At 48.2% G+C, this 19,281-nt stretch overlaps 1 protein-coding gene across 2 annotated transcripts in view; it reads right to left on the bottom strand.

The window, feature by feature from the left end:
- igf2bp2a (insulin-like growth factor 2 mRNA binding protein 2a) overlaps positions 1 to 19,281 on the bottom strand; it is a 98,548-nt gene that overhangs the window by 45,247 nt on the left and 34,020 nt on the right. For both annotated transcript variants that reach the window (XM_029712444.1, XM_029712443.1), the window contains exons 4-7: positions 15,602 to 15,653; positions 5,870 to 5,933; positions 3,115 to 3,405; positions 2,526 to 2,660 (exon numbers count right to left, since the gene is read on the bottom strand). In XM_029712444.1, coding sequence (XP_029568304.1) covers positions 2,526 to 2,660; positions 3,115 to 3,405; positions 5,870 to 5,933; positions 15,602 to 15,653 — 542 coding nt within the window. The remainder of the gene's footprint in view (positions 1 to 2,525; positions 2,661 to 3,114; positions 3,406 to 5,869; positions 5,934 to 15,601; positions 15,654 to 19,281) is intronic.

Raw genomic sequence — 19,281 nt, 5'->3', positions numbered from 1 at the left:
GATTTTGTTGTCAGCACATTCAACTATGTAAAGAAAAAAGTATTTAATAAGATTATTTCATTCATTCAGATCTAGGATGTGTTGTTTAAGTGTTCCCTTTATTTTTTGGAGCTGTATATATTGTGATCACTACATCCTATGGATTTGGATACTGCTTTAAAACAAATATCTGCAGTATTAGTAAAGATGTGATCAATACATGTTGATGATTTCATTCCTGTGCGTTCACACATGTTATCCAGATACTGACTGTTAGCACTTGGTGGTCTATAGCAGCTTCCCACCAGAATGGGCTTTAGGTGAGGCAGATGAACCTGTAGCCATATTACTTCAACACTATTTAACATGAGATCCTCTCTAATCTTTACAGGAATGTCGTTCTGAATATAAACAGCAAAACAAATCAAATCAAACTTTGCAAGGAAACACTGTCAAAACTTTACAATAACAACGAACCGAGGTCTCTCGTTCAGCGTTCAACATACGCTGAGCTCTAATGACGTGATCTGATGTCGCGCTCTGATGTAGGCCTACCAAGGGGTGGAGTAGTGAGTGTAGGGGTGGGGGTGTTGGGGTGTAGTAGTGGGGGTGTTGTAGGGGTGTAGTAGTGGGGGTGTAGTAGTTGGGGTGTTGTGGGGGTGTAGTAGTTGGGGTGTTGTGGGGTGGAGTAGTGGGGGTGATGTAGGCCTACCAAATGGTGGGTGTTGGGGTGTTGTAGGGGTGTAGTAGTGGGGGTGTAGTAGTTGGGATGTTGTGGGGGTGTAGTAGTTGGGGTGTTGTGGGGGTGTAGTAGTGGGGGTGTTGTAGGGGTGTAGTAGTGGGGGTGTTGTAGGGGTGTAGTAGTAAGGGTGTTGTGGGGGTGTAGTAGTGGGGGTGTTGTGAGGGTGTAGAAGTGGGGGTGTTGTGGGGGTGTAGTAGTGGGGGTGTTGTGGGGGTGTAGTAGTGGGGGTGTTGTAGGGGTATAGTAGTGGGGGTGTAGTAGTGGGGGTGTTGTAGGCCTACCAAATGGTGGAGTAGTGGGGGTGTTGTAGGCCTACCAAATGGTGGAGTAGTGGGTGTTGGGGTGTTGTAGTGGGGGTGTTGTAGAGGTGTAGTAGTGGGGGTGTTGTGGGAGTGTAGTAGTGGGGGTGTAGTGGTGGGGGAGTTGTAGAGGTGTAGTAGTGGGGGTGTTGTGGGGGTGTTGTGGGGGTGTAGTAGTGGGGGTGTTGTAGGGGTGTTGGTGTAGTGAAGGTATAGCAGGGGTGTAGTAGTGAGGGTGTAGTGAGGGTGTAGTAATGGTATAGTAGGGGTGTAGTAGTGAGGGTGTAGTAATGGTATAGTAGGGGTGTAGTAGTGAGGGTGTAGTAATGGTGTAGTAGGGGTGTAGTAGTGAGGGTGTTGGGTGTAGTAGTGAGGGTGTAGTAATGGTATAGTAGGGGTGTAGTAGTGAGGGTGTTGGGTGTAGTAATGGTATAGTAGGGCTGTAGTAGTGAGGGTATAGTGAGGGTGTAGTAATGGTATAGTAGGGATGTAGTAGTGAGGGTGTTGGGTGTAGTAATGGTATAGTAGGGCTATAGTAGTGAGGGTGTAGTGAGGGTGTAGTAATGGTATAGTAGGGCTGTAGTAGTGAGGGTGTTGGGGTGTAGTAAAGGTATAGTAGGGGTGTAGTAGTGAGGGTGTAGTAGGGGTGTAGTAGTGAGGGTGTTGGGTGTAGTAGTGAGGGTGTAGTAATGGTATAGTAGGGGTGTAGTAGTGAGGGTGTTGGGGTAGTAATGGTATAGTAGGGGTGTAGTAGTGAGGGTATAGTGAGGGTGTAGTAATGGTATAGTAGGGATGTAGTAGTGAGGGTGTTGGGTGTAGTAATGGTATAGTAGGGCTGTAGTAGTGAGGGTGTAGTGAGGGTGTAGTAATGGTATAGTAGGGCTGTAGTAGTGAGGGTGTTGGGTGTAGTAAAGGTATAGTAGGGGTGTAGTAGTGAGGGTGTAGTAATGGTATAGTAGGGGTGTAGTAGTGAGGGTGTTGGGGTGTAGTAAAGGTATAGTAGGGGTGTAGTAGTGAGGGTGTAGTAGGGGTGTAGTAGTGAGGGTGTAGTAATGGTGTAGTAGGGGTGTAGTAGTGAGGTTGTTGGGTGTAGTAGTGAGGGTGTAGTAATGGTATAGTAGGGGTGTAGTAGTGAGGGTGTTGGGGTAGTAATGGTATAGTAGGGGTGTAGTAGTGAGGGTATAGTGAGGGTGTAGTAATGGTATAGTAGGGTTGTAGTAGTGAGGGTGTTGGGTGTAGTAATGGTATAGTAGGGCTGTAGTAGTGAGGGTGTAGTGAGGGTGTAGTAATGGTATAGTAGGGCTGTAGTAGTGAGGGTGTTGGGGTGTAGTAAAGGTATAGTAGGGGTGTAGTAGTGAGGGTGTAGTGAGGGTGTAGTAATGGTATAGTAGGGCTGTAGTAGTGAGGGTGTAGTGAGGGTGTAGTAATGGTATAGTAGGGCTGTAGTAGTGAGGGTGTAGTGAGGGTGTAGTAAAGGTATAGTAGGGATGCTATGGTAGACTCACTCCTTGGTCTCGCTGGCCTCTTTCTGTATGATATCCAAGATCATACGGCAGGCTGAGGAGCAGCCCTCTGGGGTGGCGTGAATGGTGATGGGCTTCTCTGCTGCTCCCACATTCTCCTTACGATGGATGTCCACCCTGATGGAGAGAGACAGACAGGTCACTGAAAGGCTGTCCACCCTGATGGAGAGAGACAGACAGGTCACTGAAAGGCTGTCCACCCTGATGGAGACAGACAGACAGGTCACTGAAAGGCTGTCCAGCCTGACGGAGAGAGACAGACAGGTCACTGAAAGGCTGTCCACCCTGACGGAGAGAGACAGACAGGTCACTGAAAGGCTGTCCACCCTGAAGGAGAGAGAGACAGACAGGTCACTGAAAGGCTGTCCACCCTGACAGAGAGAGACAGACAGACAGGTCACTGAAAGGCTGAGACTGAATACATAATCATATTGAAGTTTGGGGTCAATGCCATGTTAATTCAGTAACTGATTTAACTGAAATGTAATTAACCCCAAACTTCATATGGGATATTTGACCAACAAAGGATTGTGTCTAATGCAGATTGAACCATTCTGATCCAGCAACGTACTTGGACTGCGTCTGTTTGGTGACGTTCTTGATGGTGAGGCCCTCCTTGCCGATGATGGCTCCTACGAACTGTGTAGGGACCAGCATGCGGAGGGGGAAGTCATGCTGTTTGTGTCGGGGCCCTCCGAAGCCCCCCGAGGGCCCTGGCTGGGGCCCGTCCTGGTCCCTGGACGACCGACACCCCCTACGCATCCGTGGGGCCTGTAGGGGAGGAGCTGCATCCATATCCAGGATGTACGACACTCTGAAGGAGTAGCCTTCAAAGTGCTGACCCCTCAACTTCTCTATGGCTCTGTGAAGAGGAGAGGGTTAGGGTTAACTCTCAAAGTGCTGACCCCTCAACTTCTCTATGGCTCTGTGAAGAGGAGAGGGTTAGGGTTAGCCCTCAAACTGCTGACCCCTCAACTTCTCTATGGCTCTGTGAAGAGAGAGGGTTAGGGTTAGCCCTCAAACTGCTGACCCCTCAACTTCTCTATGGCTCTGTGAAGAGAGAGGGTTAGGGTTAGCCCTCAAACTGCTGACCCCTCAACTTCTCTATGGCTCTGTGAGAGAACAGAAGAGCCATCTTCTCTACGACTCTGTGAGAGAACAGAAGAGCCATCTTCTCTACGACTCTGTGAGAGAACAGAAGAGCCATCTTCTCTATGGCTCTGAAAGAACAGAAGAGCCATCTTCTCCATGGCTCTGTGAGAGAACAGAAGAGCCATCTTCTCTACGACTCTGTGAGAGAACAGAAGAGCCATCTTCTCTATGGCTCTGTGAGAGAACAGAAGAGCCATCTTCTCTACGACTCTGTGAGAGAACAGAAGAGCCATCTTCTCTACGACTCTGTGAGAGAACAGAAGAGCCATCTTCTCTATGGCTCTGAAAGAACAGAAGAGCCATCTTCTCCATGGCTCTGTGAGAGAACAGAAGAGCCATCTTCTCTACGACTCTGTGAGAGAACAGAAGAGCCATCTTCTCTATGGCTCTGTGAGAGAACAGAAGAGCCATCTTCTCTATGGCTCTGATAAGAGAAAGGGTTAGGGTTAAGTCTGCAAACTGGTGACCGTCAACTTCTCTATGGCTCTGAGGGGAGAGGGTTAGTTAACGAGAGAAAGGGAGAGGGTTAGAGTTAACGAGAGAAAGAGAGAGGGTTAGTTAACGAGAGAAAGGGAGAGGGTTAGAGTTAACGAGAGAAAGGGAGAGGGTTAGTTAACGAGAGAAAGGGAGAGGGTTAGAGTTAACGAGAGAAAGAGAGAGAGTTAGAGTTAACGAGAGAAAGGGAGAGGGTTAGAGTTAACGAGAGAAAGGGAGAGGGTTAGAGTTAACGAGAGAAAGGGAGAGGGTTAGAGTTAACGAGAGAAAGGGAGAGGGTTAGAGTTAACGAGAGAAAGGGAGAGGGTTAGAGTTAACGAGAGAAGGGAGAGTTAAAGGGAAAGGAGAGGGTTAGAGTTAACGAGAGAAAGGGAGAGGGTTAGAGTTAACGAGAGAAAGGGAGAGGGTTAGAGTTAACGAGAGAAAGGGAGAGGGTTAGAGTTAACGAGAGAAAGAGAGAGAGTTAGAGTTAACGAGAGAAAGGGAGAGGGTTAGAGTTAACGAGAGAAAGAGAGAGAGTTAGAGTTAACGAGAGAAAGGGAGAGGGTTAGAGTTAACGAGAGAAAGGGAGAGGGTTAGAGTTAACGAGAGAAAGGGAGAGGGTTAGAGTTAACGAGAGAAAGGGAGAGGGTTAGAGTTAACGAGAGAAAGGGAGAGGGTTAGAGTTAAGGGTTAGAGTTTGGGGATTAGGGTGAGGGTTAGAGTTAGGGGGTTAGGGGTTAGAGTTAGGGATTAGAGTTAGGGGGTTAGAGTTAGGGGGTTAGGGGTTAGAGTTAGGGATTAGAGTTAGGGGGTTAGAGTTAGGGGGTTAGGGGTAGGGGTTAGAGTTAGGGGGTTAGGGTTAGGGGTTAGAGTTAGGGATTAGGGTGAGGGTTAGAGTTAGGGGGTTAGGGGTAGGGGTTAGAGTTAGGGGGTTAGGGGTTAGAGTTAGGGATTAGGGTGAGGGTTAGAGTTGGGGGGTTAGGGGTTAGAGTTGGGGGTTAGAGTTAGGGGGTTAGGGGTTAGAGTTAGGGGGTTAGGGGTTAGAGTTAGGGGGTTAGGGGTTAGAGTTAGGGGTTAGAGTTAGGGGGTTAGGGGTTAGAGTTAGGGGGTTAGGGGTTAGAGTTAGGGGTTAGAGTTAGGGGGTTAGAGATAGGGGTTAGAGTTAGGGGTTAGAGTTAGGGGTTAGAGTTAGGGGTTAGAGTTAGGGTTAGGGGTTAGAGGTTAGAGTTAGGGGTTAGAGTTAGGGGTTAGGGGTTAGAGTTAGGGTGGCTCTGAGGGGAGAGGGTTAGGCTTAGGGTAGGGTGAGGGTTAGGGGGTTAGAGTTAGGGGTTAGAGTTAGGGGGTTAGGGGTTAGAGTTAGGGGTTAGAGTTAGGGGGTTAGAGATAGGGGTTAGAGTTAGGGGTTAGAGTTAGGGGTTAGAGTTAGGGGTTAGAGTTAGGGTTAGGGGTTAGAGGTTAGAGTTAGGGGTTAGGGGTTAGAGTTAGGGTGGCTCTGAGGGGAGAGGGTTAGGGTTAGGGGTAGGGTGGCTCTGAGGGAAAAAGCCTTTCTGATACCCTTCTTCAGTGCCAAAACACTGTCTGAGCATATCTGACTAGTTTTAGACTAATTATGCCCTCATTGAAAAAATATTCTAACGTTTCTGCCATACTGATAGTGATAAGTGGGACATTTCTCAAACACAGATCACTCTACTTACACTTTGGCTTCCTCCTTGGTTGTGTATGTGGCATTCACCACCGCTGTTTCTGTGTCAGTGTTGACTGTGGATGGAGAACGAGAGACAGAGAGAGAGAAAGAGAGGTTCAGTCACTTCTCTGCAGTACCGTAGGGGGGATATAGAGGACCACTACTGTAGGGGGATATAGAGGACCACTACTGTAGGGGGATATAGAGGACCACTACTGTAGGGGGATATAGAGGACCACTACTGTAGGGGATATAGAGGACCACTACTGTAGGACCACTACTGTAGGACCACTACTATAGGGGGATATAGAGGACCACTACTGTAGGACCACTACTGTAGGACCACTACTGTAGGGGGATATAGAGGGCCACTACTGTAGGGGGGATATAGAGGGCCACTACTGTAGGACCACTACTGTAGGGGGGATATAGAGGACCATTACTGTAGGACCACTACTGTAGGGGGGATATAGAGGACCACTACTGTAGGGGGGATATAGAGGACCACTACTGTAGGGGGATATAGAGGGCCACTACTGTAGGGGGATATAGAGGACCACTACTGTAGGGGGATATAGAGGACCACTACTGTAGGGGGATATAGAGGACCACTACTGTAGGGGGATATAGAGGACCACTACTGTAGGGGGATATAGAGGACCACTACTGTAGGGGGGATATAGAGGACCACTCCTGTAGGGCCACTAAAGTAGGGGGGATATAGAGGACCACTACTGTAGGGGGATATAGAGGACCACTACTGTAGGACCACTACTGTAGGGGGGATATAGAGGACCACTACTGTAGGACGACTACTGTAGGACCACTACTGTAGGGGGGATATAGAGGACCACTACTGTAGGGGGGATATAGAGGACCACTACTGTAGGGGGATATAGAGGACCACTACTGTAGGGGGATATAGAGGACCACTACTGTAGGGGGATATAGAGGACCACTACTGTAGGGGGATATAGAGGACCACTACTGTAGGGGGGATATAGAGGACCACTACTGTAGGGGGGATATAGAGGACCACTACTGTAGGGGGGATATAGAGGACCACTACTGTAGGGGGGATATAGAGGACCACTACTGTAGGGGGATATAGAGGACCACTACTGTAGGGGGATATAGAGGACCACTACTGTAGGGGGATATAGAGGACCACTACTGTAGGGGGATAAAGAGGACCACTACTGTAGGACCACTACTGTAGGGGGGTATAGAGGACCACTACTGTAGGGGGATATAGAGGACCACTACTGTAGGGGGATATAGAGGACCACTACTGTAGGGGGATATAGAGGACCACTACTGTAGGGGGATATAGAGGACCACTACTGTAGGGGGATATAGAGGACCACTACTGTAGGGGGATATAGAGGACCACTACTGTAGGGGGGATATAGAGGACCACTACTGTAGGGGGATATAGAGGACCACTACTGTAGGGGGGATATAGAGGACCACTCCTGTAGGGCCACTAAAGTAGGGGGGATATAGAGGACCACTACTGTAGGGGGATATAGAGGACCACTACTGTAGGACCACTACTGTAGGGGGGATATAGAGGACCACTACTGTAGGACGACTACTGTAGGACCACTACTGTAGGGGGGATATAGAGGACCACTACTGTAGGGGGGATATAGAGGACCACTACTGTAGGGGGATATAGAGGACCACTACTGTAGGGGGATATAGAGGACCACTACTGTAGGGGGATATAGAGGACCACTACTGTAGGACCACTACTGTAGGGGGGATATAGAGGGCCACTACTGTAGGGGGGATATAGAAGGCCACTACTGTAGGACCACTACTGTAGGGGGATATAGAGGACCACTACTGTAGGGGGGGATATAGAGGACCACTACTGTAGGGGGATATAGAGGACCACTACTGTAGGGGGATATAGAGGACCACTACTGTAGGGGGATATAGAGGACCACTACTGTAGGGGGATATAGAGGACCACTACTGTATGGGGATATAGAGGACCACTACTGTATGGGGATATAGAGGACCACTACTGTAGGGGGATATAGAGGACCACTACTGTAGGGGGATATAGAGGACCACTACTGTAGGGGGATATAGAGGACCACTACTGTAGGGGGGATATAGAGGACCACTACTGTAGGGGGATATAGAGCACCACTACTGTAGGGGGATATAGAGGACCACTACTGTAGGGGGATATAGAGGACCACTACTATTGGACCACTACTGTAGGGGGATATAGAGGACCACTACTGTAGGGGGATATAGAGGACCACTACTGTAGGGGGATATAGAGGACCACTACTGTAGAGGGGATATAGAGGACCACTACTGTCGGGGGGATATAGAGGACCACTACTGTAGGGGGATATAGAGGACCACTACTGTATATTCAGCCCGCTAACTGGCTGAATCGCCGTGTCTCCGGCCCGCCGAGCTACACACTGGACCCCTATGATCACTCGGCTACGCATGCCTCTCCCTAATGTCAATATTCCTTGTCCATTGCTGTTTTGGTTAGTAATTATAGCCTTATTACACTGTAGAGCCTCTAGACCTGCTCATTACGCCTTAGTTAACCCTTTAGTTCCACCTCCCACACATGCGGGGACCTCACCTGGTTTATATGATGTTTCTAGAGACAATATCTCTCTCATCGTCACTCAATGCATAGGTTTACCTCCACTGTTTTCACATCCTCCGATAACTTTGTCTGTACATTATGCCTTAAATCTATTCTACCGTGCCCAGAAACCTGCTCCTTTTACTCTCTGTTCCGAACGTACTAGACGACCAGTTCTTATAGCCTTTAGCCGTACCCTTATCCTACTCCTCCTTTGTTCCTCTGGTGATGTAGAGGTTAATCCAGGCCCTGCAGTGCCTAGCTCCACTCCCATTCCCCAGGCACTCTCATTTGTTGACTTCTGTAACCGTAAAAGCCTTGGTTTCATGCATGTTAACATGAGAAGCCTCCTCCCTAAGTTTGTTTTATTCACTGCTTTAGCACACTCTGCCAACCCGGATGTCCTAGCCATGTCTGAATCCTGGCTTAGGAAGACCACCAAAAAGACCACCAAAAACCCTGAAACTATAACATTTTCTGACAAGATAGAACTGCCAAAGGGAACGGAGTTGCTATCTACTGCAGAGATAGCCTGCAGAGTTCTGTCTTACTATCCAGGTCTGTACCCAAACAATTTGATCTTCTACTTTTAAAAATCCACCTTTCCAGAAACAAGTCTCTCACCGTTGCCGCTTGCTATAGACCACCTTCTGCCCCCAGCTGTGCCATGGACACTGTATGTGAATTGATTGCCCCCCATCTATCTTCTGAGCTCGTGTTGCTAGGTGACCTAAACTGGGACATGCTTAACAACCCGGCCATCCTACAATCTAAGCTTGATGCCCTCAATCTCACACAAATTATCAATGAACCTACCAGGTACAACCCCAAATCCGCAAACACGGGTACCCTCATATCATCCTAACTAACCTGCCCTCCAAATACACCTCTGCTGTCTTCAACCAGGATCTCAGCGATCACTGCCTCATTGCCTGCATCCGTAATGGGTCAGCGGTCAAACGACCACCGCTCATCACAGTCAAACGCTCCCTAAAACACTTCAGTGAGCAGGCCTTTCTAATCAACCTGGCCCGGGTATCCTGGAAAGATATTGACCTCATTCCGTCAGTAGAGGATGCCTGGTTATTCTTTAAAAGTGCTTTCCTCACCATCTTAAATAAGCATGCCCCATTCAAAAAATGTAGAACCAGGAACAGATATAGCCCTTGGTTCACTCCAGACCTGACTGCTCTCGACCAGCACAAAAACATCCTGTGGCGGACTGCAATAGCATCGAATAGCCCCCGCGATATGCAACTGTTCAGGGAAGTCAGGAACTAATATACACAGGCAGTTAGGAAAGCTAAGGCTAGCTTTTTGAAATATAAATTTGCATCCTGTAGCACAAACTCCAAAAAGTTCTGGGACACTGTAAAGTCCATGGAGAATAAGAGCACCCCCTCCCAGCTGCCCACTGCACTGAGGCTAGAAAACACTGTCACCACTGATAAATCTGAGATAATTGAGAATTTCAATACATTTTTCTACGGCTGGCCATGCTTTCCACCTGGCTACCCCTGCCCCGGTCAACAGCCCTGCACCCCCCACAGCAACTCGCCCAAGCCTCCCCCATTTCTCCTTCACTCAAATCCAGATAGCTGATGTTCTGAAAGAGCTGCAAAATCTGGACCCCTACAAATCAGCCGGGCTAGACAATCTGGACCCTCTCTAAAATGATCCACCAAAATTGTTGCAACCCCTATTACTAGCTTGTTCAACCACTCTTTTGTATCGTCTGAGATCCCCAAAGATTGGAAAGCTGCCGCGGTCAGAGGGAGACACTCTAGACCCAAACTGCTACAGACCTATATCTATCCTACCCTGCCTTTAAGGTCTTCGAAAGCCAAGTCAACAAACAGATTACCGACCATTTCGAATCCCACCGTACCTTCTCCGCTATGCAATCTGGTTTCCGAGCTGGTCATGGGTGCACCTCAGCCACGCTCAAGGTTCTAAACAATATCATAACCGCCATCGATAAGAGACAATACTGTACAGCCGTCTTCATCGACCTGGCCAAGGCTTTCGACTCTGTCAATCACCGCATTCTTATCGGCAGACTCAACAGCCTTGGTTTCTCTAATGACTGCCTCGCCTGGTTCACCAACTACTTCTCAGAAATAGTTCAGCGTGTCAAATCGGAGGGCCTGTTGTCCGGACCTCTGGCAGTCTCTATGGGGGTGCCACAGGGTTCAATCCTTGGGCCGACACTATTCTCTGTATACATCAATGATGTCGCTCTTGCTGCTGGTGATTCTCTGATCCACCTCTATGCAGACGACACCATTCTGTATACTTCTGGCCCCTCTTTAGACACTGTGTTAACTAACCTCCAGACGAGCTTCAATGCCACACAACTCTCCTTCCGTGGCCTCCAACTGCTCTTAAACGCAAGTAAAACGAAATCCGAGCAAGGGTTGCCATCCAGAGAAACATCAGAGATTGTAACGTTCTTTGTATCACGGAAACATGGCTCACTCGGGATACTCTTCACGCATCACGCCGACAGAAACAGACATGCCTTATGATTAACGAGACGTAGTGTGATCATAGCAACATACAGGAACTCAAGTCCTTTTGTTCACCTGACTTAGAATTCCTTACAATCAAATGCCGCCCACATTATCTACCAAGTGAATTCTCTTCGATCATAATCACAGTCGTGTATATCCCCCCCAAGCAGACACATCAACGGCCCTGAAAGAACTTAATTTGACTCTATGTAAACTGGAAACCACATATCCTGAGGCTGCATTTATTGTAGCTGGGGATTATAACAAACAAGGCTAATCTGAAAACATATCGAATGCACGACCCGGGCTGGCAAAACCCTGGATCATTGTTATTCTAACTTCTGCGACGCATACAAAGCCCTCCCCCGCCCTCCTTTTGGAAAATCTGACCACGACTCCATTTTGTTGCTCCCAGCCTATAGACAGAAACTAAAACAGGAAGCACCCGTGCACAGGTCTGTTCAACGCTGGTCCGACCAATCGGATTCCACGCTTCAAGATTGCTTCGATCACGTGGACTGGGATATGTTCCGCATAGCAAGTGCATTGGTGAAGTTGTACCCAAAGTGTCTATTAAAACATTCCCCAACCAGAAACCATGGATTGATGGCAGCATTTGCGCAAAACTGAAAGCGCGAACCACTGCTTTTAATCAGGGCAAGGTGACCGGAAACATGACCGAGGCATTCAAACAAGCTAAGCGTCAGTATAGAGACAAAGTAGAGTTGCAATTCAACGGCTCAGACACGAGAGGTATGTAGCAGGGTCTACAGTCAATCACAGACTACAAAACGAAAACCAGCCCCGTCGCGCACACCGACGTCTTGCTCCCAGACAAACTAAACAACTTATTTTCTCGCTTTGAGGACAATACTGTGCCACTGACACGGCCCGCTACCAAAACCTGCGGGCTCTCCTTCACTGCAGCCAATGTGAGTAAAACATTTAAATGTGTTAGCCCTCGGCATCCCCAAATGTGCCGACCCAGACGGCATCCCCAGCCACGTCCTCAGAGCATGCGCAGACCAGCTGGCTGGTGTGTTTACGGACATATTCAATCAATCCTTATCCCAGTCTGCTGTTCCCACATGCTTCAAGAGGGCCACCATTGTTCCTGTTCTCAAGAAAGCTAAGGTAACTGAGCTAAATGACTACAGCCCCGTAGCACTCACTTCCATCATCATGAAGTGCTTTGAGAGACTAGTCAAGGACCATATCACCTCCACCCTACCTGACACCCTAGACCCACTCCAATTTGCTTACCGCCCCAATAGGTCCACAGACGACGCAATCGCAATCACACTGCACACTGCCCTAACCCATCTGGACAAGAGGAATACCTATGTAAGAATGCTGTTCATCGACTACAGCTCACCATTTAACACCATAGTACCCTCCAAACTCGTCATTAAGCTCAAGACCCTGGGTCTCGACCCCGCCCTGTGCAACTGGGTCCTGGACTTCCTGACGGGCCGCCCCCAGGTGGTGAGGGTAGGTAACAACATCTCCACCCCGCTGATCCTCAACACTGGGGCCCCACAAGGGTGCGTTCTCAGCCCTCTCCTGTACTCCCTGTTCACGCGTGGCCATGCACGCCTCCAACTCAATCATCAAGCTTGCAGACGACACTACAGTGGTAGGCTTGATTACCAACAATGACGAGACGGCCTAGAGGGAGGAGGTGAGGGCCCTCGGAGTGTGGTGTCAGGAAAATAACCTCACACTCAATGTCAACAAAACAAAGGAGATGATCATGGACTTCAGGAAACAGCAGAGGGAGCAGCCCCCTATCCACATCGACGGGACAGTAGTGGAGAAGGTGGAAAGTTTTAAGTTCCTCGGCGTACACATCACGGACAAACTGAAATGGTCCACCCACACAGACAGCGTGGTGAAGAAGCAGCGCCTCGTCAACCTCAGGAGGCTGAAGAAATTCGGCTTGTCACCAAAAACACACAAACTTTTACAGATGCACAATCGAGAGCATCCTGTCGGGCTGTATCACCACCTGGTACGGCAACTGCTCCACCCATAACCGTAAGGCTCTCCAGAGGGTGGTGAGGTCTGCACAACGCATCACCGGGTGCAAACTACCAGCCCTCCAGGACACCTACACCACCCGATGTCACAGGAAGACCAAAAAGATCATCAAGGACAACAACCACCCGAGCCACTGCCTGTTCACCCCGCTATCATCCAGAAGGTGAGGTCAGTACAGGTGAGAGACTGAAAAACTGCTTCTATCTCAAGGCAATCAGACTGTTCAACAGCCATCACTAACATTGAATGGCTGCTGCCAACATACTGACTCATCTCTAGCCACTTAAATAATGAAAAAGTTGATGTAATAAATGTATCACTAGCCACTTTATTTAATGTTTACCTTACTCATCTCATATGTGTATACTGTACTCTAATGCATCTTGCCTATGCCATTCGGCCATCGCTCATTCATATATTTTTATTTACATATTCTTATTCATTCCTTTACACTTGTGTGTATAAGGTAGTTGTTGTGAAATTGTTAGGTTAGATTGCTTGTTATATATTACTGCATGGTCAGAACTAGAAGCACAAGCATTTCGCTACACTCGCATTAACATCTGCTAACCATGTGTATGTGACAAATAACATTTGATTTGATTTATTGGTAGTGGTAGTGGTAGAGGTAGATTTAGTGGTAGAGGTAGATTTAGTGGTAGTGGTAGAGGTAGATTTAGTGATAGTGGTAGATTTAGTGGTAGTGGTAGAGGTAGAGGTAGATTTAGTGGTAGAGGTAGATTTAGTGGTAGTGGTAGAGGTAGATTTAGTGATAGTGGTAGATTTAGTGGTAGTGGTAGAGGTAGATTTAGTGGTAGAGGTAGATTTAGTGGTAGTGGTAGAGGTAGATTTAGTGGTAGTGGTAGATTTAGTGGTAGTGGTAAAGCTAGATTTAGTGGTAGAGATAGTGGTAGATTTAGTGGTAGAGGTATATTTAGTGGTAGAGGTAAAGGTAGATTTAGTGGTAGAGGTAGATGTATTGGTAGTGGTAGAGGTAGATTTAGTGGTACTGGTATAGGTAGAGGTAGAGGTAGAGTTTGTGGTAGAGGTAGATTTAGTGGTAGTGGTAAAGGTAGATTTAGTGGTAGAGATAGTGGTAGATTTAGTGGTAGAGGTATATTTAGTGGTAGAGGTAAAGGTAGATTTAGTGGTAGAGGTAGATTTAGTGGTACTGGTATAGGTAGAGGTATAGTTTGTGGTAGAGGTAGATTTAGTGGTACAGGTAGAGGTAGAGTTTGTGGTAGTGACAGAGGTAGATTTAGTGGCAGAGGTAGATTTAGTGGTACAGGTAGAGGTAGAGTTTGTGGTAGTGGCAGAGGTAGATTTAGTGGCAGAGGTAGATTTAGTGGTACAGGTAGAGGTAGAGTTTGTGGTAGTGGTAGAGGTAGATTTAGTGGTAGAGGTAGATTTAGTGGTACTGGTATAGGTAGAGGTAGAGTTTGTGGTAGAGGTAGATTTAGTGGTAGAGGTAGATTTAGTGGTACTGGTATAGGTAGAGGTAGAGTTTGTGGTAGAGGTAGATTTAGTGGTACAGGTAGAGGTAGAGTTTGTGGTAGTGGAAGAGGTAGATTTAGTGGCAGAGGTAGATTTAGTGGCAGAGGTAGCGGTGGAGTATGAGGTAGCGGTGGAGTATGAGGTAGCGGTGGAGTATGAGGTAGCGGTGGAGTATGAGGTAGTGGTAGAGGTAGATCTCGCCAAACCATTTCTGTACGGACTTCGCTTTCTGCACAGGGGCATTTCTGAAACAGGACTTCTCAAAACTTTTTTTCACAAAGTTGGAAGCACAGAATAGTCTAGAATGTCATTGTATGCTGTAGCATTTACAATTTCCCTTCACTGGAACTAAGGGGCCTGAACCATGAAAAACAGCCCTAGACCATTATTCCTCATCCACCAAACTTTACAGTTGGCACTATGCAGTCGGGCAGGTAGCGCTCTCCTAGCATCCGCCAAACCCGGATTCATCCGTCGGACTGCCAGATGGTGAAGCGTGATTCATCACTCCAGAGAACGCATTTCCACTGCTCTAGAGTCCAATGGCGGTGAGCTTTCCACCACTCCAGCCGACACTTGGCATTGTGCATGGTGATCTTAGGCTTGTGTGCGGCTGCTTGGCCATAGAAACTGATTTCATGAAGCTCCCGACAAACAGTTCTTGTGCTGACGTTACTTCAGCACTCTGCAGTCCCGTTCTGTGAGCTTGTGTGGCCTACCACTTTGCGTCTGAGCCGTTGTTGCTCCTAAACATTTCCACTTCACAATAACAGCACTTTCAGTTGACCGGGACAAACTGACTCCTATGACGGTGCCAATTTGAATGTCATTGAGCTCTTCTCTGGCCATTCTACTGCCAATGTTTGTCTATGGAGATTGCATGGCTGTATGCTCGATTTGAAACACCTGTCAGCAAAAGGCGTGGCTGAAATAACCAAATCCACTAATGTGAAGGGGTGTCCACTTACTTTAGTGTATTTAAAAAAGCATATCGATAATATTTAAGAAAAATAAAAACAGTTGAAGAGATTGTAATGATAAGAGATAATGCATTGTCATGTCTCACCTTGTTCCACATTGTCTACAGTACCATACTGAGCTAGAAGGCCGTCCAAAACCTGAGGGAAAGACAGAACACAATCAATTACACACACAGTTACTGTTAGTCCTGGGTTACAGCTGAGTTACTGTTAGCCCTGGGTTACGGCTGAGTTACTGTTAGCCCTGGGATACGGCTGAGTTACTGTCAGCCCTGGGTTACTGTTAGCCCTGGGTTACTGTTAGCCCTGGGTTACAGCTGAGTTACTGTTAGCCCTGAGTTACTGTTATCCCTGGGTTAAGGCTGAGTTACTGTTAGCCCTGGGTTACAGCTGAGTTACTGTTAGCCCTGGGATACGGCTGAGTTACTGTTAGCCCTGGGTTACAGCTGAGTTACTGTTAGCCCTGGGTAACAGCTGAGTTACAATTAGCCCTGGGTTACTGTTAGCCCTGGGTTACTGTTAGCCCTGAGTTACTGTTAGCCCTGGGTTATGGCTGAGTTACTGTTAGCCCTGAGTTACTGTTAGCCCTGGGTTACAGCTGAGTTACTGTTAGCCCTGGGTTACAGCTGAGTTACAGTTAGCCCTGGGTTACGGCTGAGTTACTGTTAGCCCTGGGTTACTGTTAGCCCTGGGTTACTGTTAGCCCTGGGTTACGGCTGAGTTACTGTTAGCCCTGGGTTACTGTTAGCCCTGGGTTATGGCTGAGTTACTGTTAGTCCTGGGTTACAGCTGAGTTACTGTCAGCCCTGGGTTACTGTTAGCCCTGGGTTACGGCTGAGTTACTGTTAGCCCTGGGATACTGTTAGCCCTGAGTTACTGTTAGCCCTGGGTTACTGTTAGCCCTGGGTTACGGCTGAGTTACTGTTAGCCCTGGGTTACTGTTAGCCCTGGGTTATGGCTGAGTTACTGTTAGCCCTGGGTTACTGTTAGTCCTGGGTTACGGCTGAGTTACTGTCAGCCCTGGGTTACAGCTGAGTTACTGTTATCCCTGGGTTACGGCTGAGTTACTGTTATCCCTGGGTTACGGCTGAGTTACTGTTAGCCCTGGGTTACGGCTGAGTTACTGTTAGCCCTGGGTTAGGGCTGAGTTACTGTTATCCCTGGGATACGGCTGAGTTACTGTTAGCCCTGGGTTACGGCTGAGTTACTGTCAGCCCTGGGTTACGGCTGAGTTACTGTCAGCCCTGGGTTACGGCTGAGTTACTGTTAGTCCTGGGATAAGGCTGAGTTACTGTCAGCCCTGGGTTACGGCTGAGTTATTGTTAGTCCTGGGATAAGGCTGAGTTACTGTTAACCCTGGGTTACTGTTAGCCCTGGGTTACGGCTGAGTTACTGTTAGCCCTGGGTTACGGCTGAGTTACTGTTAGTCCTGGGTTACGGCTGAGTTACTGTTAGTCCTGGGATACGGCTGAGTTTCTGTTAGCCCTGGGTTACGGCTGAGTTACTGTTAGCCCTGGGATACGGCTGAGTTACTGTTAGCCCTGAGTTACTGTTAGTCCTGGGTTACGGCTGAGTTAATGTTAGCCCTGGGATACGGCTGAGTTACTGTTAGCCCTGGGTTACGGCTGAGTTACTGTTAGCCCTGAGTTACTGTTAGCCCTGGGTTACGGCTGAGTTACTGTTAGCCCTGGGTTACTGTTAGCCCTGGGATACGGCTGAGTTACTGTTAGCCCTGAGTTACTGTTAGCCCTGGGTTACGGCTGAGTTACTGTTAGCCCTGGGTTACTGTTAGCCCTGGGATACGGCTGAGTTACTGTTAGCCCTGGGTTACGGCTGAGTTACTGTTAGCCCTGGGTTATGGCTGAGTTACTGTTAGCCCTGGGTTACTGTTAGCCCTGGGTTACGGCTGAGTTACTGTTAGCCCTGGGATACGGCTGAGTTACTGTTAGCCCTGGGTTACGGCTGAGTTACTGTTAGCCCTGGGTTATGGCTGAGTTACTGTTAGCCCTGGGTTACTGTTAGCCCTGGGTTACGGCTGAGTTACTGTTAGCCCTGGGTTACTGTTAGCCCTGGGATACGGCTGAGTTACTGTTAGCCCTGGGTTACTGTTAGCCCTGGGATACGGCTGAGTTACTGTTAGCCCTGGGTTACTGTTAGCCCTGGGATACGGCTGAGTTACTGTTAGCCCTGGGTTACGGCTGAGCTACTGTTAGTCCTGGGTTACTGTTAGCCCTGGGTTACGGCTGAGTTACTGTTAGCCCTGGGTTACGGCTGAGTTACTGTTAGCCCTGGGATACGGCTGAGTTACTGTTAGCCCTGGGTTAAGGCTGAGTTACTGTTAGCCCTGGGTTACGGCTGAGTTACTGTTAGCCCTGGGATACGGCTGAGTTACTGTTAGCTCTGGGTTACTGTTAGCCCTGGGTTACTGTTAGCCCTGGGTTACTGTTAGCCCTGAGTTACTGTTAGCCCTGGGTTACTGTTAGCCCTGGGTTATGGCTGAGTTACTGTTAGCCCTGGGGGACTGTTAGCCTTGGGTTACTGTTAGCCTTGGGTTACGGCTGAGTTACTGTTAGCCCTGGGACACTGTTAGCCCTGGGGGACTGTTAGCCTTGGGTTACGGCTGAGTTACTGTTAGCCCTGGGTTACTGTTAGCCCTGGGGGACTGTCTGCTCGTCTGGGTTAGTGTGTTAGAGCCCTTGACTGCTGGGTTAGTGTTACTGTTAGGCTGATGTCATGATGTCAGAGACAGCTAGATGCCCTCAATCTCACACAAATTATCAAGGAACCCACCAGGTACAACCCTAAATCCGTAAACATGGGCACCCTCATAGATATTATCCTGACCAATTTGCCCTCCAAATACACCTCTGCTGTTTTCAAATCAGCATATTAAACATCTCCAATCCAAAATAAAATCTAGAATCGGCTTCCTATTTCGCAACAAAGCCTCCTTCACTCACGCCGCCAAACATACCCTCGTAAAACTGACCATCCTACCGATCCTCGACTTCGGCGATGTCATTTACAAAATACCTCCAACACTCTACTCAGCAAACTGGATGTGGTCTATCACAGTGCCATCCGTTTTATCACCAAAGCCCCATATACTACCCACCACTGCGACCTGTATGCTCTAGATGGCTGGCCCTGGCTACATATTCGTCGCCAGACCCACTGGCTCCAGGTAGATCTATAAGTCTATGCTAGGTAAAGCTCCGCCTTCTCAGCTCACTGGTCACCATAACAGCACCCACCCGTAGCACGCGCTCCAGCAGGTATATCTCACTGATCATCCCCAAAGCCAACACCTCGTTTGGCCGTCTCTCCTTTCAGTTCTCTGCTGCCAATGACTGGAACGAATTACAAAAATCGTTGAAGCCTTATATTTCCCTCACTAACTTTAAACATCAGCTATCTGAGCAGCTAACCGATCGCTGCAGCTGTACATAGTCCACCTTTAAATAGCTCACCCAATCTACCTACCTCATCCCCATATTGATTTGATTGACTTTTCTGCTCTTTTGCACACCTGTATTTCTACTTGCACATCATCATCTGCACATCTATCACTCCAGTGTTAATTTGCTAAATTGTAATTATTTCGCTACTATGGCCTATTTATTGCCTTACCTCCTCACACCATTTGCACACACTGTATATAGACTTTCTTTTTTTCTATTGTGTTATTGACTGTACGCTTGTTTATTCCATGTGTAACTCTGTGTTGTTGTTTGTGTCGCACTGCTTTGCTTTACCTTGGCCAGGT

This window comes from Salmo trutta, chromosome 24 (assembly GCF_901001165.1).
Source record: "Salmo trutta chromosome 24, fSalTru1.1, whole genome shotgun sequence".
Classification (NCBI taxonomy): Eukaryota; Metazoa; Chordata; class Actinopteri; order Salmoniformes; family Salmonidae; genus Salmo; species Salmo trutta.
This window is presented reverse-complemented; position numbering and strand designations above follow the sequence as displayed.